General features: G+C 36.1%; 1 protein-coding gene across 3 annotated transcripts; it reads left to right on the forward strand.

Annotated features, from left to right (window-relative positions):
* Positions 1–4,394: 4,394 nt before the first annotated feature.
* LOC121327650 (immunoglobulin superfamily member 3-like) lies at positions 4,395–27,851 on the forward strand. Of its 3 annotated transcripts, XM_041271786.1 has the most exons (11): positions 4,395–4,679; positions 6,196–6,453; positions 9,740–9,866; positions 11,034–12,585; positions 14,226–14,331; positions 18,305–18,727; positions 22,058–22,220; positions 23,290–23,667; positions 25,547–25,981; positions 26,405–26,461; positions 26,700–27,851. In XM_041271786.1, the coding sequence occupies exons 7-11, from the start codon at positions 22,157–22,159 to the stop codon at positions 26,795–26,797; spliced, it is 1,032 nt and encodes a 343-aa protein (XP_041127720.1). In that variant the 5' UTR covers positions 4,395–4,679; positions 6,196–6,453; positions 9,740–9,866; positions 11,034–12,585; positions 14,226–14,331; positions 18,305–18,727; positions 22,058–22,156; the 3' UTR covers positions 26,798–27,851. The 3 variants fall into 3 exon arrangements, with proteins under 3 accessions (XP_041127720.1, XP_041127721.1, XP_041127722.1); XM_041271787.1 differs by lacking the exon at positions 9,740–9,866; XM_041271788.1 differs by lacking the exons at positions 4,395–4,679; positions 6,196–6,453; positions 9,740–9,866; positions 11,034–12,585; positions 14,226–14,331 and having other exon boundaries at positions 18,223–18,727.

The following is a 27,851-nucleotide window of genomic DNA, read 5'->3' on the forward strand; positions in this document are numbered from 1 at the left end:
ACGGGACAGGGACGTGAAGCAGTCATTTCGTCAAGTTCCTCTTCCACTAAGTGGGATGCATACTGTTAATTGAATTTATTGTTTTTAACCTTCAAGCTTGTACCACAAGATGTCAGTATAATCCAGGGAATAAATCAGATGACAAAACACTGAGTTCACAAAAAAAGTGAATGCTCAGATAACCAGTAACTGAAGTCTATTAGAAACTCAAGTCTGCTTCAGTCACCCAATAATAATAATAATAATAATAATAATAATAATAATAATAATAATAATAATAAATAATAAAATAATAAACAGGAAAGGGGGGTTCCATCTGGAAAGTTTACTATCATATTTTAAATTGGGTAAAGCAAATCATTGGAGAGGTATGTTAAAGCATACATTTCACTAGCTTCCTGTCAGTTATCTACTACAATGGTTTCAGTTGTCAAAGACACCTAGGATTACACTGGTTACATATCATAGTCCTTGTCAATGATTGACTGTAGCATCTTTGCATAGCTTTCTTGAGATGTTACATTTAGGTAAGGTCCATTTTGAGACAATGCATTCTGTAAACGATTCTACATGCGTTGCCCAGATGTACCATTTTCACATATATAAACAATATAACATGGATGCGTCCGATACAGATACAGATACAGATGCTGAATGTCACACACTCTTAAAAAAAAGTATAAAAAAGATTTAATATTTTCATAATTACTTTTCAAAAGTCTGGTCAGCCAGTTCATTAGAATTCTACAAGAACCGGACAAGAGATTTGAAACATGTTAATGGACGCATGTAAATCTAATAGGATTTTTGACACAGGTGCTGAATAATTTGGTTTGTATACATTCAAAGAGTAAAATCAGTGTTTTAACAGATAAGCCTAATCTTAAAATGTAAAAATATCTATAATGTTAACTCTTCTAATCTTTGCTCATACCAATCTGTCCAACCAGATTAATAAGATCTAATTGTGTTCTTCTCTGTGTGGCAGGTTGAGATATACAAAAGAGAACATTTTTAGAAAATGCCAAAGACTAAAAAGATTTGCAAATTAATTCCCTTTGACATTATTATTGCCTGGTTGAAGATAACAAATGCATAAATAAAGAAGGCGGGATCAAATATACACAACTTTTTAATTGAGCTACAGTATTAAAATATAACTTTCCTCATAAAATATAACTTTCCCCATATCCTTCGTGTATTTAAGGATACTGTCAGAGATGCTTCGTTTAATTATACGTTTCAGGTCCACCTCAGAATTAAGCCTGCAGTGAGGTGGCCCTGAAACATATTTTTTATCACTATTTTTTTTTTTCTTCTCTCTCTGTAAATCCTTGAGACGTTTTTCATGCCCTGATGATGTAGCTTCTCAACTGAGGCGCATACAGAACTGATGTTGTTTTTTATTAGCATCAAAACAGTAGGAAATTGCAGTGAATTTAATGAACATGTTTTATGTTATGTGTTACTGGCTTACATTTTAGAAATGATTTATATATGTATACAGAACAGTCACTTTAAACCACCCTCCCCACTCCACCCCCAGGAAATGCATTCTCGTTTGCCACTTTTGTACTCAGTACAGTTTTCTATTCACTTCAAACAGATTCAGCAACAGTGTAACCCAGCAATGGCTTTCAAAGAAACTACTTTTACTCTTTTTCTCATTTTTGTTCAGTTTGTTTCCTATTCTGGTAAGTATTTAAACTTGTATTTGCTATTGAATATGAAACTTCAAATTACTGCTTTGTAACGGAATATGTAATCATTTGAATACAATCATTACATATGATTTGCAAAATATGAGCAAATTTGAGTAATATACATGACTTTTTAAAGTTGGAGTTTAATAGAATGTTAATCTTTTTGTTTGGTTTTTTTTACTCTTCATATAAAAAACCTAAAATATATTCAATACACCAATAGACTGTTCCTATGATTTAGTGAGTTTGTGTCCATTCAAACATCATTAGATATGATATTTCAATTTTTTATCACCTATATTTGTAGGTGTTTATTTTGGATAGTTTTATAGCTGGTTTCACAGATGCGCATTACAGCTAATCTTGGATTATCTTTTTCATTATTTTCATTTTAATTATTTTAATTTTACAAATGTATTTTCTTTTTTTATGTGAGCACAACACATGCACCAGCTGTGGTGTAATAACTATAGTGGGTAAAGCTATATTTGATCAGTTTATACAGTCATTCTAATAAAGTCAGTTTGAATAATGTATAATTATCATCCATAACTAGAAAATCTCAATTGTGCTGAATTAGAAATATAAAATAAACTTATTTTAAAGGCAAACTCTGTTGAAGACATTGAAATATTTGTCATTGAATTTATGAAGCTTCTTTTGGTATGTCTACAATGTATTCGGGTTATCCTGATTAATCTCCATCATCAGGTCCAGCTAAACATTATTAAGAAATATAATTATTACTGTGTGGCCTTTGACACACCCAACCTCACACTGAAACAAAAGCAACTCTCATTAATCTTCACATAAACAGAGATGCATTTTTTTCTAAATATTCACAGTTCCAATAAAAAGTATATGAATATTCACGGAAAAGGTCTCTTTCCATATTTTTTTTTTTTTTTTAATACTTAGTATATTAAAATACACTGGAAACTGAGTAATATAGCAAGATAATAATAGTAGTAGTTGTGTAATATCAGACTGAACTATCCAGTCAGGAATCTTGAGGGTTAATTTCCAGATGAATCCACATATTTTTTAGTTTTCTTTTAGTTTTAAAACATGGTGTTTAGTTCTCTATTTATTTTTTGCTGAATTGCTGTAATATGATATATTACATATGGAGAGGCTTTTCCTGTCAGCTGCCTCTACGTTACTTCAGATCGTTATTAGCACAGAATATGTTTTTGATTGCTCTGATGTGCTCAATGCATAGAGGAACAATAAGTGAGCAAAAAGACAATTGTTGGTGGTAAAAGCAAGAAACATTAATCTTACACATTAATTGTGCTCTTTCTGGTTCTATTTATAATCATACTAATACACTAAGAGATGTGCTGCTTCTTTATTAGGCTAGAAAAATAATTATAATCCAAAAGCTGAAATAGTACACAATAAAGCCAATATTAACAGCTGGGTATTTGTGCACCATTACATTTTTACAAAATTCTCTAATTTAACTATCCAGTGTTGTTCTACTGTTTTTCCTTTTGCATCTTATTTGAGTTTGATAATTGGCAGTATATGAGCCAGTCACGTTTTTTAATAATCTCATAATACAGCATTGGGTATCCGTTTTTATTCCTATACTATAGAGCAAGTTATGAACTTTAAAAACTTACACATTTATTTAGAAATGTTAGCCTTCACTTTTTTAACAGACAAGAGAAATCCACTATATTATTCACAAATATGACGCCCTGATGTTTCTTTGGCCCCCATAACCCACACTAAAACATGCTTGTTTGTGATTTCACCAAAGACTCATAGGGATATTGGAGGCAGTATATTAATTGAACAATTTTATTTTTTTTAATGCAAAAAACACGTAAGTTTACATAGCCTCAAACTGATATCATTTTAAGTTGTATAATTGAACAAATAATGTATTCAAACACAATATGTTAAACATGCACATAAAATGCTCTTTAAAAATGACTATCTGTCAAATTCTCTGTGATGCATACTGTGAATGGTCTGAACTCCACTACATTTACAGCCTCTTTGTTTTAATTATAGCCTTTCTTTTTGCACAATACATTTTTGCTGGGACAACTTCACTTTCCATGGTCCATCCAGTAAGACAACACAGCCAACCTTTGGGTTCCAGCTGACATTGACCAAAAACGTTAAAACTTTGAACACCATTCATAGTTAGAGTTTGACTTTGCTGGTGAAAACTGAGAAAAAAAGATTTGTAATCTACAGTGTATGCCACAATAAGAAAGAAATACTATACGACTTATTGACATTTGAGGAAAAGGACATTGACCTAAAAAAACGATTACCAGTCTTCTGCTCAAAATAATGTTTTTAGTCACAGATATGGAAATGTGAAATGCAACAATACTATAGACCAGCGTATACATGCACATTTCATTCATGTGATTGAATGAGAATCAGTTTGTACATTTGCTGTTATGTCCCATTTGTGATAAGGTACTACAATTCAATAGTTCTAACAGCTGCCCTGTGCCTTTTTAAAAAATGATCCGCAGTATCACCTCATCAGATGGCAACTTCAATCATGTAATCCTGCAATGGGGAGACAACCAACTGCATGAGCCTTACTCCTTCATATTGCTCTTGGGTGAGCTTTCTCAACAATCACGAAGGAATCCACATCACACATGTGCCTGACTGAAAACATATTTTCTCTTTTTCTTCCATACGATACAGTATCAAAAAAGGAAATAACTGCATACTTGGGAAATGAAGTTCACCTTCATCTGCAAAACATGAGTCTACTAAACAGTTATGATACTATTGAGTGGAAAAAAGATACAAATAAACGTATTTGTATAATGAAAAAAAAAGATTCATGTGAACGTGATATAAGGAGAAGACTCAGCCAGAATGGAACCCTGATATTGAAGACACTGACAAAAGATGATGCAGGACTATATTCACTAGAACTCTTCAAAGATGGAAAGTCTCTTATTAAAGAGGAAACAAAGCTAAACATACAGGGTAAGTTGTTTTAATTAAGTGGTAATTGTGCATTAAGTGTAGAGAAATAGAGAGAGAAAGAGAGAGAGAGAGAGAGAGAGAGAGAGAGAGAGAGAGAGAGAGAGAGAGAGAGAGAAGGAGAAAGAAAACCGAACCAACCCAGGTGGCAGTCCTGCCAAAACACTCCTAGGACTAGATCCTCATAAAACAAACAATACAGAAAAAAACATGTTACCTAGGATCCCACTCCCTCATTTGCGTATGCAGACCTGAGGAGCCAAACTCAGCTGGCCTTGAGATGATGGGAATCACCACTTTCCTAACTGTTATGTTACATAAGAACATAAGAAAGTTTACAAACGAGAGGAGGCCATTCGGCTCATCCTGCTTGTTTGGTTGTTAGTAGCTTATTGATCCCAGAATCTCATCAAGCAGCTTCTTGAAGGATCCCAGGGTGTCAGCTTCAACAACATTACTGGGGAGTTGATTCCAGACCCTCAGGATTCTCTGTGTAAAAAAGTGCCTCCTATTTTCTGTTCTGAATGCCCCTTTGTCTAATCTCCATTTGTGTCCTCTGGTCCTTCTTTTTTTTTTCAGGTCGAAAAAGTCCCTTGGGTCGACATTGTCAATACCTTTTAGAATTTTGAATGCTTGAATTAGGTAACCGTGTAGTCTTCTTTGTTCAAGACTGAACAGATTCAATTCTTTTAGCCTGTCTGCATATGACATGCCTTTTAAACCCGGAATAATTCTGGTCACTCTTCTTTGCACTCTTTCTAGAGCAGCAATATCTTTTTTATATCGAGGTGACTAGAACTGAACACAATGTTCAAGATGAGGTCTTACTAATGCATTGTACAGTTTTAACATTACTTCCCTTGATTTAAATTCAACACTTTTCACAATGTATCTGAGTATCTTGTTGGCCTTTTTAATAGCTTCCCCACATTGTCTAGATGAAGACATTTCTGAGTCAACAAAAACTCCTAGGTATTTTCCATAGATTCCTTCTCCAATTTCAGTATCTCCCATATGATATTTATAATGTACATTTTTATTTCCTGCGTGCAGTACCTTACACTTTTCTCTATTAAATGTCATTTGCCATGTGTCTGCCCAGTTCTGGATCTTGTCTAGATCATTTTGAATGACCTTTGCTGCTGCAACAGTGTTTGCCACTCCTCCTATTTTTGTGTTGTCTGCAAATTTAACAAGTTTGCTTACTATAAATTATTTAAATCATTAATGTAGACTAGGAATAGCAGAGGACCTAATACTGATCCCTGTGGTACTCCACTAGTTACCACACTCCATTCTGAGGTTTCTTCTCTAATCAGTACTTTCTGTTTTCTACATGTTAACCACTCCCTAATTCATGTACATGTGTTTCCTTTAATCCCTACTGCGTTCAGTTTGAGAATTAATCTTTTGTGCGGGACTTTGTCAAAAGCTTTCTGGAAATCTAAATTTGTTGTTATCAGTAGAAACATACCATTCATGTTGCTGAATAAATGTGTGTGTTGTGTTTCTTTTTCAGAATGGGTACCTGAACTAACGATCACAGAGAACTGTGACAATGGAATTGTCCTTACTTGCAATTTGGAAAAAAGTTATGTTAAGAAGTTTGACTGGACACTGAATGGTAATTCTCTGAGTCCTACCCAGGCACAATTCAGTGGGAACAACGAAAAGGTGACATTGAAGATGACATTTAAAACCAGTGACAAGTTTGTCTGCGTTGCTAAATATGCAACTAAGAGTATACAAAGTGAGCCTAAAACACTTGCATGTAAAGGTAAGTTGTATTAAATAAATTAATTCAGAAAACTACATTTACAACAGCAGGGTTCTCCCCAGGCCTTTTCAGCCGGACGGACCACCCGGCCAGTGGCTGTCACCGCCCGGCTGAAAAAACCTGATCTGCCTGTCTTGCAGGTGCTACTGCGCATTTAACACTAAGGCTTGATTGTGCTTCTAGATGATCACTTGGGCATTCCTGGGTGAAAGCAGTTCGAGAAGCTAAAACATTAGCACGACTGCTAAAAAAATAACCAATATTTTCAAAGCAAAAATAGTGACAATGACTGCAGGCGCTATGACGCCCTGTTTTGTGGTTGTGTCCTGGTTGCCATGGTTTTGGAGCAGCTGACAGGGAGCTGTGTGTGTGACTGAGTGCTGAACAATGCTATTGGAATGAGAAACCAACGTGTTTGTCTATCCTGTTTTCTGGCTGTCTGTGAAACATTACATTGGCATTAGAAGCAAGATAAGAGCAAAACCTACAGCGTCAAGCAGGAGCAGTGAGGAGAGATGGAACAGTGGATCCGCTGCAGCCCCAACACTTCCCAGACCTGGTGGGATGGCAATGTGGGAGACCTCCTCGGTGGCCTTGAAGATCAAGACAAGCGAGGGAACCGGTGCCACTTCAAGTGTCAAAAAGTGAGGTGCTGAGAGTGCATCCTGTGTGGTGGAGAGTGAGATGGAGCAGTGCAGTGGCTGGAATCTCTACCCTTCCCTGATCCGGTGGGATGGTGGATGGGAGGACCTCTTTAAGGACCTAGAAGACTGGGGTTGGTGCTTCATCTGCGGGGAGCAGGCACAAAGTGTGGTATTGTCCCTGTCAAGAGGGAGAAGAGCTGCCTGCCCGAAAGCGAAAGGGGCGGCCGTCCTCACCGCCTGAGAGGGCGATGCTGCTGGCCCGACTGCAAGGGAGAGAGGAGCAGCTGCAAGCGCCAGCCCTTTCAAGGGCTCCTGAAAAGGGTGTGAGCAGGGAACGGGAGCGATGACGGCGCCCAGTGCAACCCCCTGTCCCCCAGCCAGTGCCAGCCCTTTCAAGGGCTCCTGCAAAGGGCGTGAGGCGAGAGCAGGAGTGGCGATGGCTGACAGTACAAACTCCCGTCCCCCAGCAAGCCTGGAGCCACCACTGTTTCATTAGCTAACATTAAGAAAACTTAAAAAGTTAAAAAAAATACCCCTTGGATCGAGAATAAATCAGTTGTACTGTGCATGTTCATTAATAAATTGATGCAGACAGAAGCATTGATATCATAGGAAATAGCTTAGCGTATTTCTGCTAGACTGATCAAAGGGCTACAATTCTTTATGGCATTATGCAGTTGAGAAGAGAGGCCTGTTGCTTAAATTAGCTTATTTTAATTATGTATCCATATGTAAACCAGTTACACTTACCAGAGATCGCCCATTATATCAGTTTAATGGTTTCACTTTCAATCATTCATAATGTCTCAGAGACAAGTAATTCCGTTAAGTCTTGTTTATTAAAGCAGGCATCAATTACAGATAAGTATAAAAAAAGAATTCAAGATTCTCACCCAAGTTATCTGGGAGTTAGATGACAAGACAGCACTCCAACGGACAACTTTGGAATGAGCTCAACACGCTCTCTAAACGAGCCTCTATTTACGGTGATGTAGCATTTGCCAAAATGATGTCACCAGTTGCTAGGTAGGTTGCTCTGTCAACACAGAATAAACTCCATCTCACTTCATAATGACAGATAGAAAAACAACTTACATTTGTTTCAAAAGTAAGTTGTCAAATGTTAAGTTGTCAGCAAATATTACAATATACTGTCAGATTGTTACATCTCTCTGAGAGTAGCTGAATGGTCACAGTATATTAACTCTATATTGCCCCTTTACAGGCGTGTGTAGCATACATTGTAGAAGGCATCGTTTTCACACTAGGTTTTCAATAAAGTAGCGAGAGTGCACTCTGTCTAAAGCATTGTCTAATACAGCAGCTAATGTGTAAGCAGAGGTATTCATTAACATTTCTGTGTTACCAATGTTATGTCAATGGTCTGTAATTTATTTAATTTTTGTTATCCTGATTGGCTAAACAATCCATGAATACCTACCAGTGACAGTAACAGAAGCTGGGCAGGGTGGTCAGATTGCACAAGGCCAATCAGAATTGAGGGATCATTACACAGGCCTGATCAGTCGTTATATAACATAGTAGCACATTCAAAATGAAAATAAAGATTTGGGGCAACCCAATTTGAAAATAAATCTGGCAACTCTGTATCTAGAATGACTTTATGCACCACAAGAAGAAAAAAGTTAGCTACTGTAGTAACATTTATCATTTCAATTTTTAAGTACAATTAAATAAAATAATGTTGCATTGTAGGTGGTGTTTAATAGAGGACTAGACAAGGCTGTTTGGTCCTCGAACACTTATCTGGTTTATTTGAATCAGATCCGTACACATAACTAACCAACAGGAACAGTCACCATACTCTCTCTCCCGCTCCCCCAGACTTAACTAACCAATCCCTGTGTCAATCACACAGGCATGGCAAATCAAACATCGCTGAACCAATACCCCAAACATTTCCCATAGTAATTCTTACAATAATAATAATTATTGTTAAAATTGCCGTAATTTCTTTGTTTCTCTATCAGAGTCAGTCAGTTTAAATGGAGCATATATTCTTACCGCTAAACCCACATACATGGCTATGTGCGTGTTCAAGCTATGTTGAGAATCTGAATCAAGGCTTCTCTTTGCATACTGACTGTCCCACATACCTTTTACACTTCATCGGAGCTAACATGGTTGCTGTTGCATATCAGTGACTTTTTAAATGACTTGTTCGTTTTATAACTAAACAGTCTTAACCATTTATATCAGCTTTCCCTTTGCTAGCCAACCCCCCCCCCCCCCCCCCCACGTCGCTGTTATAATTTGAAAAAAAAAAAAATCTTCAAGTTCATTTTTCATTTTTGTTTCAGCTGCTCTTTGAAAAAAGGTAACTTCTGTAGGAACCACTAACCCCAGAACCCCAAAACACTACATTTTGTAATTACATTTTAATTACTTATTAAATATCCCAACAGCTTTCATTTTACAATTCAACACAATCATGGGTGTAATTGCTGTGTTATACAGTGTATACAAAGTGTGATCAAAATAACAATACAAATTAAAATAAAATACTAACAAGTCAACTGACTGTATGACAGCAGTATAAGACTTCATTATGTCAGCCTGTCTGGGGATGACTTTAGAGTTTGGAATTGAAGAAAGGCTTTCACTTTGCATTTTCTATTTAGGCGAAGCAGACATCAATTGGTTTCTGATAGGAGGCATAGCAGGAGGAGGACTCCTGGTGCTGGTCTTGTTGTTTGTGTTCATTTGCTGGATCTGCAGGAAAAAAAAGACAGCGACAACAAAATCAGGGTAATAATCTATTGTCTTCAACAACACATGACACAAGTGTTATATCAAATAATTTTTTCTTGTCCTTAAGATCATGACCAATTAGTTAAGAGATCTGCAGATGTTTGTAATGTGATTTGCTTAAATCAGAAAGGTATTTGTTTGCACAGCAATGAATAACAATAAAATAACAACACTTCCTTTTAAATGTGCTATATTTCAAGCAACAGAAAATTATGGTAAAAATAAATAACACTGGATGCACTTATAAGTAATATATTGAAAATGAAAAAATGTATATACAGTAGTTTGAAGAAGTATTCACTCCCTACCAGTAATGTCACATTTTGTTGAATTACAGATAATGTGTGCAGTTTTTCAAACAAACTTTTTTTTTATTAAAAGCTGTAGTGGTTAAACTGAACACTGTTATATGAGGAGGAGGTTAAATGTCAGCAAAACTTGCAACGAAAATGTACAAAATTTGTATGAAATTTACTGGTTGCATAAGTGTATATCAATTTGTTTTGTTTCCCACATACTAGGCTGTATTGTTCAATAATTTGACTATGAACAGTTGCAATATGCTTTATCATTTATCCTTTTTTACTCCCCTGGTTCACTGTTTTCACTGTGCCTAAACTTTGCTCTGTTTAATTTTTTTACAATAGTATTAAAATGTGTGTATAAATTACTGGAAATTTAAAATGGAAACCTCAGTAATTAAGATGACAAAGATATTATATATACAACAAGCATAATTAAGTTTCCCGTTGTGTTTGGGTGTGTGGAAGTTGGTGGAGGTATATGATTTATTAGAAATTATTTTTGCGTTCTATATAGATTTCTTTTAGCCAGAGAAATTCTCATTCCAAATGCAAATAACCTAATTAACCTAACACAAAGTCATAATCATCCTAGTATTATTTACTAAACATGTGTTGACTGCATATTTATTATGAACATATAATGTAGCATTTTCCTACATCATTTAGAGGTTAGAGGCAATCACAGTTGCATAAGCTAAACAACATCATGCCAATGAGCAAGGACTCATTAGGAGCTGTATACATGTTTACACAAGCTGAAAACTCACCGGTGTGCCAAGATAGAAAAAGGTTCATAGAGGAGGAGAATTTCCCTTTTAAGACATTTTTTCTTTGATTTAATGTATTTATTTATTTTTAGATGAGGAGATTTTAACTATGTCAACTATTCGGACTGAAGGAGAGAGAAGATTGCAGCCACACCCAAGATCGCAAGCTCAGCCAAGATCCCAGCCTCCACCAAAATCCCAACTGCCTGCGGATCGCATAATATTGATGGAATCTGAGGAGGAACAGACACCACCCAGACCAAGACCAAGGCAAAAAACTCCTGATCCAAATATGTAATATTAAATGGCAGATTTCCTATTAGGCGCTAAACATGTATTTATGGAAATTTAGGGTATTAACAAACATGCAATTTTTATCACATGAAATAACTTAACAAAGGAGTGTCCGTATATGACACGAATTTGGTCCTAGCTAAATATAGTTGATTTATGTTCAGATAACCCTTGGTGATCAAGGCCCTAGCCAGCAATATAAAATCACTGAGGCACTCATGTATAGTAAGTTACATTGTCTATTGGTGGCAAGCGCTCATACCCCTACCTAAAATGACGTAATAATATAAACAATTGTTAGAATTGTTCAAACTTGCATAAACTGGGATCAGTAAACTGAAGTTACTCATCGTTTCTACTAGCGTTTTAGAATTGGAATATTACTAAGCTGGGATCACTAAACTGAAGTTACACATCGTTTCTACTAGCGTTTTAGAATTGGAATATTAATAAGATGGGTTCACTAAACTGAAGTTACACATCGTTTCTACTAGCGTTTTAGAATTGGAATATTACTAAGCTGGGATCACTAAACTGAAGTTACACATCGTTTCTACTAGCGTTTTAGAATTGGAATATTACTAAGCTGGGATCACTAAACTGAAGTTACACATCGTTTCTACTAGCGTTTTAGAATTGGAATATTAATAAGATGGGTTCACTAAACTTAGGCTTCCAAAATAATGTATTATTCCCTATTATTAGGCTGATATATACTTATTTTTAATTAACATTACTTTGCCTCACCTAGTAAAAAAGTTCATAATAATCCTTGGATGTTTTGAAGCCATTGAAACACATTTAACTAGCTCTGATGGTACGAACTGGGCCGTACAGTGTCGCTGTCATCTGCAATGACAGTAAAGGATTTTGAAGAGCACAGAGGCTATAGATATCAGTGAGACTTTTAATATATGCACACAACGAAGCAATGTGTAAAAGAGTCTGAATAAATTATTATTAGTATTATTTTAACCGAGGCCCATGCCTCGCGTGCTTCACAGCATTGGTGATAATAATAGTTTGCATTGTTTAGTTAAATTTAAGTGCCAATACGGCCAGTTGATTGTGTAACATCTACCAGTTATGGACCGGATCTGATGTAGCAATGAGTTTGGCCATTCATATGCAACATATGTTGCTCGCACATTGAGATTTGGCGGCAAACAGCTGAGCTTGCTCTGATACTGCCATTCGGAAACACTGCCAATATGCTGTTAATTCGTTTTGAATGGTATCTGTAATATTTTCATCAGTATGAAGGAGGAGTTGGATTGCATTTTAGAATTGACGCCTGTGGCAGGAAATGGCGTTGCGTTGACTCAGACCAGAAGGAGGAACAACACACAGGTACGGTGCAATGGTGCGTTAGCCGTTTTATTTAAAGAATACTGAAATAAATAAAATATTTAAACAAAAATAAATCACGAACACAATAATAACAAATACGATCCAGGTCAGGCTGGGCAATCGCCTTCCCTGATCCTAGATAGTTTTAAATTTATTTTCTCCTCGCTCGCTCTCCTCCATACAGCCACCCCAAACATGGAGAGCTGCAGGCTTTTTATACAGGTGACCATCACTTAATTAATTCGGAGATGGCCACCACCTGCACGAGTTTTAATTAAGCCCATCCACGCTGCAAAAACAAAACAATAAAGGAAACACACGGCGGTTCGCCGTCACATATACACATATTAGTAAATAATAAATAAACACAACACACAGTACAGGGGCGGAGGGGAAGCCCTGTTCTAAAATAAATACTGTACAGGGCTGTCGCCCTGTTACAATGCCATATATACGCTTGTAGTTTTCTCTTATTTAAATGCATATTCTATGCTCTTTATATAGTTAAAATGTTGGTTTTTTTATTGAAAAGTGTCACTGTTTTATTCATACAGTAGCTCTGGTAGTTTTTTTTTTTTTTTTTTTTATGTTTTTATATTTAAAGTTAAACAGAAATTTGATATCTGGTGCTCTGTTTGGGTTGCACTTCCATGGTTATTTCACCTGTAGGTTGAAACTGTTTTCACCCATTCAGGGGTTTCTTTCTTTCCCTTGTTGAATGACATTCCTTCAGCCAGCAGCATGCTTTGACCCAGAAGACACTGCTATGAAGTGCAAATGGGACAGATTTTCCTGGAGAAACTGAGAGCTTTCTTTAAAATCAGATGATACAGAATATATACTCATGATAAATCATTTGTTATGGTAAAATTAAACTATATGCGCTTTAGGGATTTATTTGATCTTTTTTTTTTTTCAACTTTGACGAAGAAGAGGTTTCATATTGGTTTAATAAAATAAAAGTCTGTGGTCTGTTTTTTTCTTTATTGATTGTAACATTGCATGGATCTTAATCCTGCTGCCTAAACACCAATGCATGGGTCTCGTTACGCTTTACTTCTATTGTACTTATTGATAATTCTTATTGAATCATGATTGGTGGGAAAATACCCCCGTTATCAGAAAATATACAAATAATGCTTTACAAATATAGAAAGATACAATAAGATGATTGGCATGACTTTATTGTATACAGTATACTGCACACAATGCAACACAAGGTTAATATGCATGGTGGTAAGTAGGGCTGCTATTGTGCAGAATTTAGAGTGATTCAGTTATCTGTTGCTGTTACAGTACATGGAGGTGTTTAGGTTGTTTCTCACACTTTACTGGTTAACAGGAACATCATGCTATTTCATGGCAGACATGTGTGCCCATCACCCATTAAATAAATGTTTGAAAGCCGATTGTCGGGATAACATTAAATCAGCAGAATTTTCAGGCGGTCTCAAACCCTAATCATTAATGTCACAATATCAGCTCTAATGTATATGAATGGAATTCACACATTACAGGTTTTATGAGAACACAGTAGCACATTCCTGAGTGTGTGTTTCTATCTAATTAGCAGCCTCCACACATACAGACGCTCCAGCATGTAGTTTAAGGTTGAGTTTATTTTTTTTTCTCTTATTTAGCACAATGGCTATGAAGCCTGTGGTTAATGCAAGAGCAGCAACACGCAAGCACACTTTTGCTGACTGCACAACCACTATTTTTCTCCAAAATTATGCATGAGACAGGGTAAGTAAAAACCAAGAGCTTTTTTTAAATTGTGTATTATTTCCATGTTCTCAACGATTGAGCTGTGGTGTTTTTACATCTGAAATTTTTCCTCTTCATAATCAAAGCTGAACACTGCAAGTGAAACCACCCCTCCTACTTATAATGGAACAAAGCAACTGTCATTACATAAAACAGAAATCTGTTAAAAAAGTTAGATCCCTTACTTATCTACCGCCATGCTTTATAGCCTTAACCAACATTTGTACCTTACTGACCATAATCAGAAACCATAGCACATAGATAGACAAATCAGGAAACTCCAGTGCAGAATACTTCCACAAGGCAGATGGCCGCAGAACTTTCATTTAAAGATTGCGATGTTTTGCTTTCATTCTGTCTCAAACGTACAATGCAATGTATTATTATCTTCATTACATTGGTAGTGGGCTTTCTCTGTACTTCTCTGGGGTTGCAGATTTAACTCGAGGGGCTAAGCTAATAAAAGTGCGCACAGACAGAAACATGAGGTGGATCGCTAGGATATCCCTTCACAAATGCTTTTACTAATGATTAGTTAAACAAAATAGTTAATTACAGCTTTTGTGAAAGGGCTGTAATTAATTGTTTATTTCCCTATGAGAATGGGGGGGGGGGCACATATTTACATAAATTACACATTAGTTGTTGAAGGAAAATGTAACATAACTAAAGATCCACAGTAGCACAAAGCTGTAAACAAAACAAAAGAACACAAAATTAGTCTTTTTTTTATTGTTTACCTCCAAATTAGAAAATAAATGCTAGCACCACAATATTGACTATGGTCATCGGGCTCTTCTGAGAAGCTGTGAAATTGTGCTGCTTTTCCAGTTTGCAGTTTCTCTTACACGACATCAAATTAAGAAGAAAATATGGCCTGGAATGGTATAATATACAAATAAAATAAACAATGAATATGTCAGCTAAATGTGTGTATGATTCAAAATCTACAAACTGTAAAATCTGTTACTTGCTGTAATCCAACTTAAAGAATTTGTAGCCTCCAGTGTGTAGTAAAACCTGTCTAATCTGGCACTGCATGGGAAAAGAGAAGTGCCAGATAATATGCTGGTATATAAAGGTAGCGACTGAATTAATTCAATACCATGCATGTGGGCCTGTGTTGACTCTGATTCTAAACAATGTGAAGACGATTGGTTGTAGAAGAGACCAAGACATATATCTTATATCTCCAATGGATAATACATGAAAAAAATAACATCTCTAGACTATTTCCCTGTATGCCTGCAAGTCAGTTTTATTCAATTGATCTTCTTCGGAATGATTTGGGTCACTCTTAAGAGCTTTGAATCAGTAAGCCACATAATTCAGTTTCAAGAACATGAAAATAACATTATATCATTGCACCTGGCACACAAGGGTATATATTTCCCCCATCTCATGTGGAGAATAGCTCTTGAAAAATATGGTTGTGGTTTCAGTGCAGACAGGCCAGAGGTCAGAATGACTTTTGAAGCCATTTTTAACATGGTGTAGTAACATGGGGGGGGGGGGGGGGGGTTGCAAGCATGCGTGTTTGAAAGCATATGATGAAATTACCAAGCAGTGACACACAGTGGAAATAGGTGGTTTCAGTTTCCTTGATTTACGAAAAACAAAGATCGTAATCAAAGACAATTTGCAGGAATTCATTGTAAGACAAGAAACTAAAACCGTAATCAGTCTTTTCTATGATGCTTAACTCACCTGCCACCGCAAATGTCACCATAAACAACAAATTACCTAGAATACTAAATAAATGACAGGAAAGATGAAAACATAACTTTTCACAATGAGAAATGCATTACAATCATGCACATAACCCTTGAAAATCAATGTATATACATTTCTATAGCATTTTCTGTGTGACCATCTCAAAGCTCTTCACAAAAACAGCAGCCAGCATTCACAGATACATAATCAAAGAAGTGCGTTTTCAGTAAAGAGTATTACCATTACAAAAAGGGAGGCTTAGTGGTCCAGTGGTTTAAAAAAAAAAAAAAAAGGGCTTGATACCAGAGGTTTCCAGTTCAAATCCCATCCACTGACTCACTGTGTGTGACCCTAAGCAAGTCACTTAACCTCCTTGTGCTCTGTCCATTAGATGAGACTTCAAATCGGGGGCCTATTGTAAGTAACTCTGCAGCAGCAGTTGTGATGCATAGTTCAACCCCAATTCTCTGTAAGTCACTTTGGATAAAAGCGTCTGCTGAATGACTATTTAATAAAAAAATAAAAAAAACTTAAAGAGTAGTGTTCGCAAGCCTAGGACCTAACTATTAAACATCACCCATAGCACTCAACCTAGCGCAAGGGACCAAACAGTGCTTGATTATTATGATGAGAGTTCACTGGGATGGCTGAGAGTCCTGAACCAGATTAAAGAAACCCTTTTCTAAAACTACAGTTACCCTATTCTTCCCATGCACAGCCTCACACATCTAAAGTTAATTCCAGTTTTCAATATGCGAGTAGACATATCGGATGTGATAAGTGATTTGGTAAGAATGTATTATTACGTTGACTGCTGCAGCAGCCGTTTGCAGCTGTTTTAATGAGAAGAGAAAGATCAAATTACACTATCTAGGTTTTCTGAAATTAGGTTTTCATTTTTAATTAGGGGCTGTAACAGGGTCTTGCTTCTGGGTGTGTGCATTCGCTGCTGAGTGACAGGCAGGAGATCAAGATAGGGGTTGAAGTTGAAACGCCGGCACAGGCACGCAGGATTTATTAACAAACAAAGCGAAAGTAAATAAAAAATGGTCATGTGACGTTACCAATGAGGGTAACGCACATAGGAGTACTACAGCAAGCTGTACAAAAAATGCGAAATAAAACACAGCACAAAAAACTATCAAAATAAAGGTGCCGTAACAACGGTGTGCACTACTCCCTAAGGCACGGAGGTCCCGCTTTATACACCTCGCTCACTATACATTAGTGGGATTTACAATCCCTGACCTAATACTCTCTGCTCAATCCCAACCAGACCCGAGGTGTATTTAATTGTCATCAACTTATCAAATTTATTTCACAGTATACACCAGTGTGACAGTGCAGCAGCCTAAAATAGTGCCTTCCATAGGGGATCCAAAGGGAAGCCATTTTCTTATTAAACAACAGAGATATGCCCACTGAACACTATTATAACAATTTTGGTGAAACTGGAAGTAATTTAACACAGTACTGGTAACACAACTAAATAACTGGAACTGATTTTTCGGGACTAGGTTTGCAACATTAACAAAGATTTTAAAGAGAACTGAAACAGCACAGCGCTCTCTCTCTCTCTCTCTCTCTCTCTCTCTATTATGATTATATTATATATATATATATATATATATATATATATATATATATATATATATATATATATATATATATATATATATATATATATATATATAATATACATATAATATATATGTATATATATATATATAATATGTATAATGATATATTTACACTTATTTTTGCCTTCTATTCATTAGGTTCAACACTTTTCAAGTTTACTCACTTTGGTCATTAGGACACTGGTGTTTCAAAGTAGGAATGTTAACTTTTTATATAAAGATAATACTCCTTGATTGTTCAGAGGGCTGTGTACCCATTTTATTTAAAATTAATATCACACTTCACCCTATCTGGGATGAGACCGAGGTCCTATGGTAAATGACTTTGCTGTAGCAGTTGTGAAGTCTCTGTAAGCAATTTTGAATAAAAGTGTTTGCTAAATGACTAAATAAGAAGAAGATGAAGATGAAGAACAGTTTTGTTTTTAGATTCTAATTATTACAAACATTACCAGTATGCACAATATGTAAAAGTTTCTGCATCAGTAAGTGGTTCCTTTCAGATCAGTTTACAATTGCACATTACCAAAGATTATTATCTTTTTTACTTCTTGTGTCTTCTCCGTTCAGCTGTTAATTTTTATAATTTCAATTGGCAGTGATAAGGTGTTCCGATGAAGGTTTACGAGTGACCTTGCACCACAGTAAATGGTACAGGCTTCACAATTCTCTGGATGCCACACAATAAGGAGGGTCTTCATGTCCCCCCTCCCAAGAATGGATGTCTGCATGTGCTGTGCCTGCTTCTGTGCACTTTTTACAAGTTAACACCCCCTGTGCTATTCAGGGGCACTCACTTTTCCTGCACCTTTGAATTATCCAGCAGAAGTCAAAAGAGCAGAAGAAACACAAAAGATAAACACAACCAACTAAATGTAAAATACATTTCTGAAACGTGAAGTCTTTCACCCCTTTTCCTTGGACCTGGTTGGTACATGCCGACATTCGGCTTTGGATTTGGTTTAAACTGAAGTAAGAGGTTTCTTGGACAAGACCACGAGTGGTTGGAATTTCAAAACAAGGTAACCATTTTTTTTCTCTTATTTTTTTTTAGTTAAACTAAAGCTTATTGCTTATTGATACCATATTATATTAATGCTATGCATTTTTTTAACATAACATGCTAGTGAAGAATAGGGTCAGCATTACACCAAACCTTGAAATAATGTATAAACTACTAAAATTATTTAAATGATGTATTCTTGTTGTAATGTGAAAGAGTTTGAGTGTTTGACTTTTTTAGTTTTTAAACAAAGAACAGGCATTACACCTATAGGAAAAAAAGGGACTTTAAAAACCAAGATTGTTCTGTTGAGTCTTTAAGCCCATGGATCTCTAACCTCCTGCTCGAAAGATTAGCCAGTGCAATGGTCATGGCATAATTTAAAGCATGTGTCTGTGTTTGGACAGTGAATACCATGCCACAGTTACAGCAGCATTCTTTTCAAAAAGAAAATCGAATGTCAAGTAAATAAAAAAAAAAAAAGTTCTTTTTATTTTGAAGTAGTAGTGGCTTTCACAGGAAGTATAGTAGCGGTTGTTACAGGCACTTTGTGCTTTTTTTTCTAATTCACAAAGAGGGTTTGGTGGCATTTTAATTTCAGCATTGTGACTGGCACTTCAGTGATGACAACACCTTTTTCTCATCTGCATACACTTCAACTCATTCATACCACAATTTGAAGACAGTAAATGGTTTACAGGCAAGACATTTGAATTGTTATGTGTGTCTGTTCTGTTCTGTGACTTCTAACATGGATATTTTGTTATGGTTACACTTCTGCTTTTTTCTGTTTTGGGAATAGTACATTTTCTGTTCACAGATTATGATTGCAGTAAAAAAAAAAAAAAAAAAATTAAAAAATTAAAATTTTTACGTAGCCATTTGTGGCATGAAAGCAATAACACACAACAGGGTGTTAAAATATGGTCCAATATTCTTAGGGTGCATGGACTTATTTTCAAGAAAATACAGTATTTCCAGGGTGATCTGGAAATAATGTCTGTTTTTTATGTATAATACCACACCATTCTGGAAAACAAATGCTTGATGACACCAGAAGAGCGGACTGCACTTGACTGACCCCTAGTGGAGCTAAAATCCATAAAAATCTCCCTTATAACTGAATATGTATATTAAAACTGCAAACAGTGCTGGTGAATTGAAATACTACCTGGATAACATACTATTGCTTTGAATAACATAACAAAAATCAATTTTAAACAAAAGCAATGAACTGTGGGTTGACAAGAATATGACATTCTGAAGTTATCACATGCCAAGAGTTAAACCTGGTTAAAAAAAAAAAACATTTCAATAAAGTTAAAAAATAATACACTAGAAAGCTATATAGACCAGGGGTTTCAAAAAAGTACCTAGAGGGCCGCAGTGTCTTCTAGCTTTTGTTCCACCCAAGCTCTCAATTACTTAATTGGTCTAATTATTTGATTAATTGGACACATTTAATATTTCTCTTCAGGTCTCAAAATGTTTCATAGGTCATGTACCTTAAATCAAGTGCATGTTTTAAACCATTAACTGTAAAAGACCTTTAGAACATATTAAACATGTCCAATTGAATAATTAGATCAATAAAGTTCATTGAAATGTTAAGTTGGAATGAAAACCAGAAGACCCTGGGGCCCTCGAGGACAGGCGTTTGACACCCATGATGCTGATGAACTTCAAAGTCATTTAAGAGTTGTTTAAAAATAAATAGACCTCAAGGCCTTTACTCTAAAATTAATAACAAACAAAACAGTTAGTTAACATAAATCTTAATTTAAATTCTGTGGGCCCAGTTCACACAATTTTAAACACCATTTTGACTTGTAAATCATAAGTGAACCGACCACCTCATCTTGAAGATACATGGTTAAATACAGTGGAATACAGAAGTAACATCAATGTATTTTATTTACATAATTTACAGAAATGGTGGTGATGCATTTCTCTCTATTGTCAGAAACCCCCCTGACCATCTCTTTAACGTGTATTGTCTCACTGCACCTCAGCAGTGTCTTCTGGGTCAAAAAACAAAAGAGGGCCCCAAAAGGGGGTGCGGGGGTGGGGTTGAAACAACCCCAAAAATTACAACTGTCAAAAAGCATGGCCTACAAACAGACATTTCTTTAACCTAGTGTAGGACCAGAAACCATGTTTTAAAATGAAAACACATGCTGAGATGTGTAACCTGTGCAGTGAATAGATGTACATGACATGGGAAATGTATCACTGTATGATGTTCATGTTCACAACTAACTTGATTTACAAGTCAAAATGGTGTTTAGAATTCTGTGAACTGGGCCCTCATAATTTTATTTTTTTCTTGGTGCAAAACACACAGGAAGAAAAACAAATTTAATTTATAAAGACCAAAACTCACTGGAATGCATTAACAAGTGGGCTTATTAGTTTCAATTGAAACAACAGACTGTAGTTATCACATTGCAATAATCTCACATTAGCATTATGTTGCTTGTAGAAATAACACAAAAAACAACTCTAATATCAAATTAAACCAGACTGAAACTGAAAGCAAGATAAAAAGAGAACTATTGTTGACCTGATATCTTCTAAAGACTTTCAAGATGAAAAAGATCCTGATAACGTTTCACAGGCACACAAATAACCATCTTAGACTATAACATCTTAGATTATAGTCTAAGATGGTTCCTTTTCAGATTCTGAATGCAGAGCAGTGGTTGCCTACAATATGCAGTACCCAGGTTTTTACTTGCCAGGACTTCAACCATGTTACTTTAATTCTACCCAGTTTCCTCTGTACATGAACTGAAGGAAACACAGCTTAAGTTGATGTATATTGCAGCTGCCTCATCAATTAGAAATCTGAAGCTGGCTCTCTGTGACTTACTTTTAGGGCCTGATTTTCAAAGCTTGGAAACAGAAAATTAATATATTATCCTTTCTTAATTTGGAAACCATTCAAATGCCTGTAGTTTGCAAAATGCATTTAGATATGAATCATAACAATATAGAGAGTAATTTAGCAATTAAAGACATCATGACATCTGGCATAATCAAAGCCATGCAATATGTGACTAAACATTAGCCATGTAACTAATGTTTCATATGTCAAATCATAAATCAGATCCCTCTGATCATTAAGGATGCTATAGTGAAAAAATTCAAATACAGAACTTACTGACTTAATTAACTCTTTTTGACTGGTGAACGAGGCCATTGCACCACAGTGAAACTAGGTTTGTCAAATAATTACCGGATTAGCCATTACAAACAGCTTTAATCAAACTTTAAGAAACTTGTTGATACCTCGAATCAAACAAGAAATCTACTGAATTCCTTGAGCATACCTTTTTATTTGCAACAGGTATCATTGTCTCTAAGTACCAGGCCCTGCAAAGCTCAAGCTCTGTAAAGTGTGCTGGAGGAGCTACAGCAGAGTATTGCTGATTTCGGAGACTACAGTATGAAGATGTATGGGGATAAGGTTGACCTGATGTTTGCAGGTATTTTCTTCATGACATTCTGTGGTAAGTTATTGCTATATAAGTTGCATCACATTTATGTATTAGTTTGGAGGGTATTGTTGACAGTTTTGAGATGTCCATTTAATTGCTTAACAATGTACAACACAACACATCAGGGTAAAATGCATTTTTTTGTGGTAACTGTAGAAATCTAGTAAGAAACAATTTAGTATGTTGCAGTTATTTTTCTGTGTAATTTCTTGCAGAACAATGCTTAAGAAATGTAACATGCAATTTATTTGGAGCAGCACAGGAAGAAATTAAAATGATGCATTTGAAAGTAAAATCCACGGAAAGAAACAAGTTCAAGTACAAGTTTTGTGGCGGACACATTATTCTGTGTGCTTACAAGTTGCTTGGAATTGATCAGGGTCGAGGTTCTCAGCCTTTGTCTTGGTACCAGCTTAGGACAAAAAACAGATCTATTTATTCAACTATAACAGTTTTGGTAGCATACTTTAGAGATTATAGTCATAAAACTGCATTAAACTAACATTTAACTACCAGTATATTTAATGGTATTTTTTTCCCAAAAACGAATTTAATTTGTTTTGCTTCTAATATGTTTTGCAAATTGATGTATAGGTGATTAATAATTTCAAAAGAGTTTTACTATAGAGCAGCTAATTCAGTTATCTGAGAGAGAAATATTTTGGTAACACAGCAATAATGATCAGTGATGCGGTACGTTCTTCCTGCATTGATTTAGAGGACAGATCTCAAACCCCAGTGCAGTAGAACGGCCATTTTGAAATTTGAATTTAAAGTTGTGTGTAAAAAGTTCTCAGGATGTTAACAATGAAAAGAAAAATGATAGGTACGTAGTTTAAGCAGTTGTAGCAACACATGGGGATGCATAATGCTATATTTTTCGGAACCCTGCTAATTAGTCTTTAATCTGCCCCACTGGTTTAGTTATTGCTAAAATGATTTATCAGGTAGCTTTGATCCAAAGCGGGAGTAGAGTCCTTGAGTTATAGACTGGCATGAGTTAAGAGTCTAACAGTTGGCAGGTACCATACAAGCCCTCTCCACAGACACAGCACATATGATTCGATATTGTGTTTTTCAGGTGTGCACTTTGGGCAACGGGTTGTAGAAACACAGAAAGGCCCTCTTTTCCGCACAGAAGGGTCTCGCATTACTCTGTCATGTAAAGTGAGAGGCTACGAAGGCACTCCAAAACAGAACTTCCATTGGTCCATTTATCGGCCTGCTTCCCCCAGTGTGGAGATCCAGATTGTGAGCACAGCAGACCCTCACTTCACATACGCTCTCTATCGGCACAGAGTGAGAATGCAGGACATTTACATCGAGAGAACCAGCACAGACTCCGTGCTCTTGCACATAACCAAACTACAAATGCACGACCAAGGAGAGTACGAGTGCTACACTCCCAATACAGACTCTGTCTACTATGGAGCCTACAGCGACAAGACAGTCCTCAAAGGTATGGTGCTGAGATCAAACCAGATTTTTCCTTACATAGTTCCTTGTTTTCCATTGGATTTTGTTTATTTGTTTTAAAGCTGTAGTGTCCTGCAGGAAGGTTAATTTGCACACTTTTTTAGTGTCAGATGAATTGTTAAGAATGCTTACAGCTACTAGCCTTGCCAGTCTGCCACTGTGAATTTAACTGGCATGCTTCTGTGACTACCTGCAGAAGCTAGAGGTCACAGTTATTAGTTGTTATTAGTTTAATACACACTGTCTGTTCTGTAATAGGTTTACAGTACATTTCACTGAACTACATGGTATTTTCCCATGCCATAAACAACATAGTATTTTCAGCTTGCTATGACAACATTTTAAGATCTGTTTTGCTGTAGTCTGCATTCTGCTGTGGTATAAAATTAGCAATTTATAGTACAGTATAGCTAAGCAAGATAAATCACAGTCAAGTATGGAAAAAACGTTAAATACGGTAAAGCACTGTAAACCAAAACAAGTGTGGGAAATGCATGGTACACATCAGCATTCCTGTGCATTTACCAAAGTGAGTTTTTTATATAGGGAGGATCTTGTTTTTCATGCTGAATTCCCCATTGTTTGCCATAGCTATGCAGCACAACTGACCTAAACAAACTCTAACTTATGATCCTGGCATTTTTTTATTCTGCTCACCAGCTTATGTGATGACAGAATACTGGGGCCATACACCAGCTGCCTGGCACATATTCAACTACTGTAGCTTTGCCCCAACCCACATTCCAACAGACACAGGGGTATGATCACTGACTGAGCCAGAGATGAATATACATAAAAACCTAGTGTTTCAACAGCAGCCATATCCTCTTAGGATGACAGTCAAGCTAAAGAAAAATTAGGTCATAAACTTCCAGTGGCCCGGGTGCCTCTGTTTAAACAGCCTGACACAGCTGCCATACAGCTGCTCGCCATGGAAACTGAGCATAATTGTGATTAAGAATGTATGGGATATTAAATCTCAGTAATCTCAGCTGGCATCTTAAATATTTGAAAACATATGAAGAAATAAATGCAGTAGTAAAGGCCCTCTTTGATGCAGAAGTCCTCTTCCTGTTTCTGTGTTGGCTTTACAGTGTAAAATGACTGCAGACAAGACATTTATTTTCAACTCAACAAATACATTGTAGACCCCCCCCCCCCCCCCCCCCCCCCCCTTTAACCTCAGCAATTGGCTGCAGCCAATCTATGAGATCCAAGTCCAGCATCAATGTAAGAGACCCATTGCAAATAAACATCTTTACCACTATGCAGAAGAACCAGGCTTGTCTGCATTCCTGGTTACAGACCTTTTAACCTCATCTCATCTCATTGACAGGGGACTCTGACCCTTACAACAGCACCTCTAATGGTGTTGCCTTCCATAAATTACAGGGTCGGAAACCAAGCAAGTTATTGATGGGATATTAACTCAGTCTACTAAAGCAGCCAATAGATTTTTCAATCTAAATGATAGTTGTGAACAATGTATAAAAAACCTCTTACATAAACATCTTTTAAATGGTAACTTTTAAATGGTTAAAAAAAAAAAATTGCAGTATTTTCTTCTAAATAAAGCAAAACAGCCAGCACCACCTCTTTTGATGAAACAAGTGTTTGTTTGTTTTTTTGTTTTTTTTCTTAACACTGCACTTACTGGGATTGCATTTTAATTATGGCTTCACTATATAGTGTATTTTAAAAAGTGCCAATGAATAATGTATTTATAATATTATTGTTTCTGTAATGTATTATTATTATTATTATGGTAATAACGATGTATTATGTTCCGTATTATGAATGTTTAAGTACTGCACACAAATACATTTAGATTGGTGAAGAGATAGCTCTGTCTGTTTATTTAGTAATTCCAGATACACTTCAGGCCCGGATCTCAGCTCTATCAGTTCGGAGAGCTGTGGGAGAGTCCCTCAGTCTGTCCTGTGACGTGTCGAAGCGAACCTCCCAGCACACGCACCTGTCCATCTCCTGGTTCCTGCAGACAGGAGGAGAGAACCTGGAGATCATCACTCTCTCAAGAGAATTCATCCTGCGGGCTGGAACGGCTTTTCACCACAGACTAGAATCAGGGCACCTGCGCGTGGACAGAAGTGGTCTGACAACATACCAGCTGACCATCTTCCAGCTGCAGCATTCAGACCAGGGCGAGATTTACTGTGAGGCAACTGAGTGGATCCAGGATCCGGATGAGTCCTGGTATCCCCTATCAGTAAAACAGACAGAAAACACAAATGTCACTGTGGAGCAGAGGCCGCCAACGGCAGATGTCCAAGAGTCAGGTAAATGTATAGTATTATATTTTCTTTGATTTAATTGCCTACTTCTCTACATGTTATTAAAATAACAAAAGTGTATAAATGACTGTGATAGTTGGCACACAAATAAAGAAATACTGTAGCACTGGCCAAAAACACTATAGGTTTCCAAAATGTTTTATAGTATATACTGCTGTATGTTATAGGAAGCTATAGTGTTTTACAATGGCATATCATATTTCATTCATTATTCTTTTTCCAAACCACATTACCAAAACAGTTACTGATGATATGAAATTTAACACATTTTACAATAGGAAACACCTGTCTAGTCAGGTAGCCTATTTGTGTTAAGTGTCTATACTGTTTTTGTTTTTTTTTCAAATTTTCTTTAGTCTACTTTTGAACCTGTTTGTAATCTCAATTGTTCCACGTTGTTTTCTCTAGAGTACACCACTGATTGGTCAGTCCCCAAAAAAACATTCCAGCCCCTGCATGCACATGGTAAGTCTTCTATAAATATGGTAAACAGGGTTGCAACTGGTTAGGTCTTTGATCAGATGTTTCACCAATATCTTATTACATTTAAACAAAACGTGCAAAGTTAAAAACATGATTTCTGGATATTCTTACTGTGATTTATTTAAAAAAATAATAATAATCTTGAAAAAAAAAAAAAATAATCGATGCAATTAATATTGTGCATTTTTTCTATACATTTTAATTCTTTTTTTTTTTGCAGGTATTGTTCTTCAAGCTAGCAGTCTTTGTTCAGATGTTGTATCTGTAACAAGTTTTTGGACCTATTATATCTTGGTCATCCTGTTCTTTGTGATCTAATACAAGTAAAAACCTGAGGAAGACAACTGGCAAAAACAACTAACACTGTGTGCAGTGGTCTCACATGCTGGGATTTAAACAGGACATTCAGGGGACAGTTTGTTTCTTGTCACAGGATGTGTCCAGGTAATGTTTAGGGTTATAAGATACTTCATTAATGTTGATGGAGTAGTGTAGCTATTCCCCCCTCACAAGTGGAGAGTGGAATAAACACAGACTTCCGTGAACTTTCATGGAGTATTTTATCTTTTTCTAGCAATTACAATGCTTAAAAAAATGCACCATATTTTCAAAGCGTTGCTTACGGTCTTTAATTAACTCCTATTTTTTTTAAGGAAAAAAAATCATGAGAAACAAATACCTTGAGAGTGCTTCAGAGTACTGGAAATATATTACTTAGTTGTTTGGTTCTAGTTTTTTTAAAAACATTAACAGACATGTGACCTCTTTCAAAAAGTAGTACTGGAGTAAACTTTGAAAAATATGGCCTATTATGTTTAAACGTAAATAAACAGTTGAATTCAATATCTGCATTTGCTTAGCATGGCAGTGTGTTTTGGAATAGTGTCATTATGTTGTTAATTTTGAATGAATGCGAGGAAGAATGACAAATGAGACCCTGTGAAAAGCACTGAATACAGTAAGCGTTGAGTACTAAAAAACTTAAAGTTATCACATTAAAAAACATGGAACCATGGGATAGCAAAGCTACTATTATGTATGTGTCATGAAAGGTAAATATATGCACAGTATACACGCTTTATATTTTCCAACTCATTTGCACTCCTTCCATAAGCAAGCCTTGTGTTTAGACAATGTGTTGCTAAACCACTAGCGCTTTTCTATTATGTGCATGATACGCTTGGCATTCCCTCAAGCTGTTGACAAAATAGTATGGCCCTGATGAGGAAGAAAATAAGTTATAGGATAACAAAACGTTCACTGATGCCATGTGTAACTCGAAAGCGTCCAGAAGGTTTAAAACTTTTTTATAAGAATACGTTTGTGCAAGTTGTGTTTGTACTCATTAATTACAATTACATTTTATATATAT

Source organism: Polyodon spathula, chromosome 15, assembly GCF_017654505.1.
Source record: "Polyodon spathula isolate WHYD16114869_AA chromosome 15, ASM1765450v1, whole genome shotgun sequence".
Lineage (NCBI taxonomy): Eukaryota > Metazoa > Chordata > Actinopteri > Acipenseriformes > Polyodontidae > Polyodon > Polyodon spathula.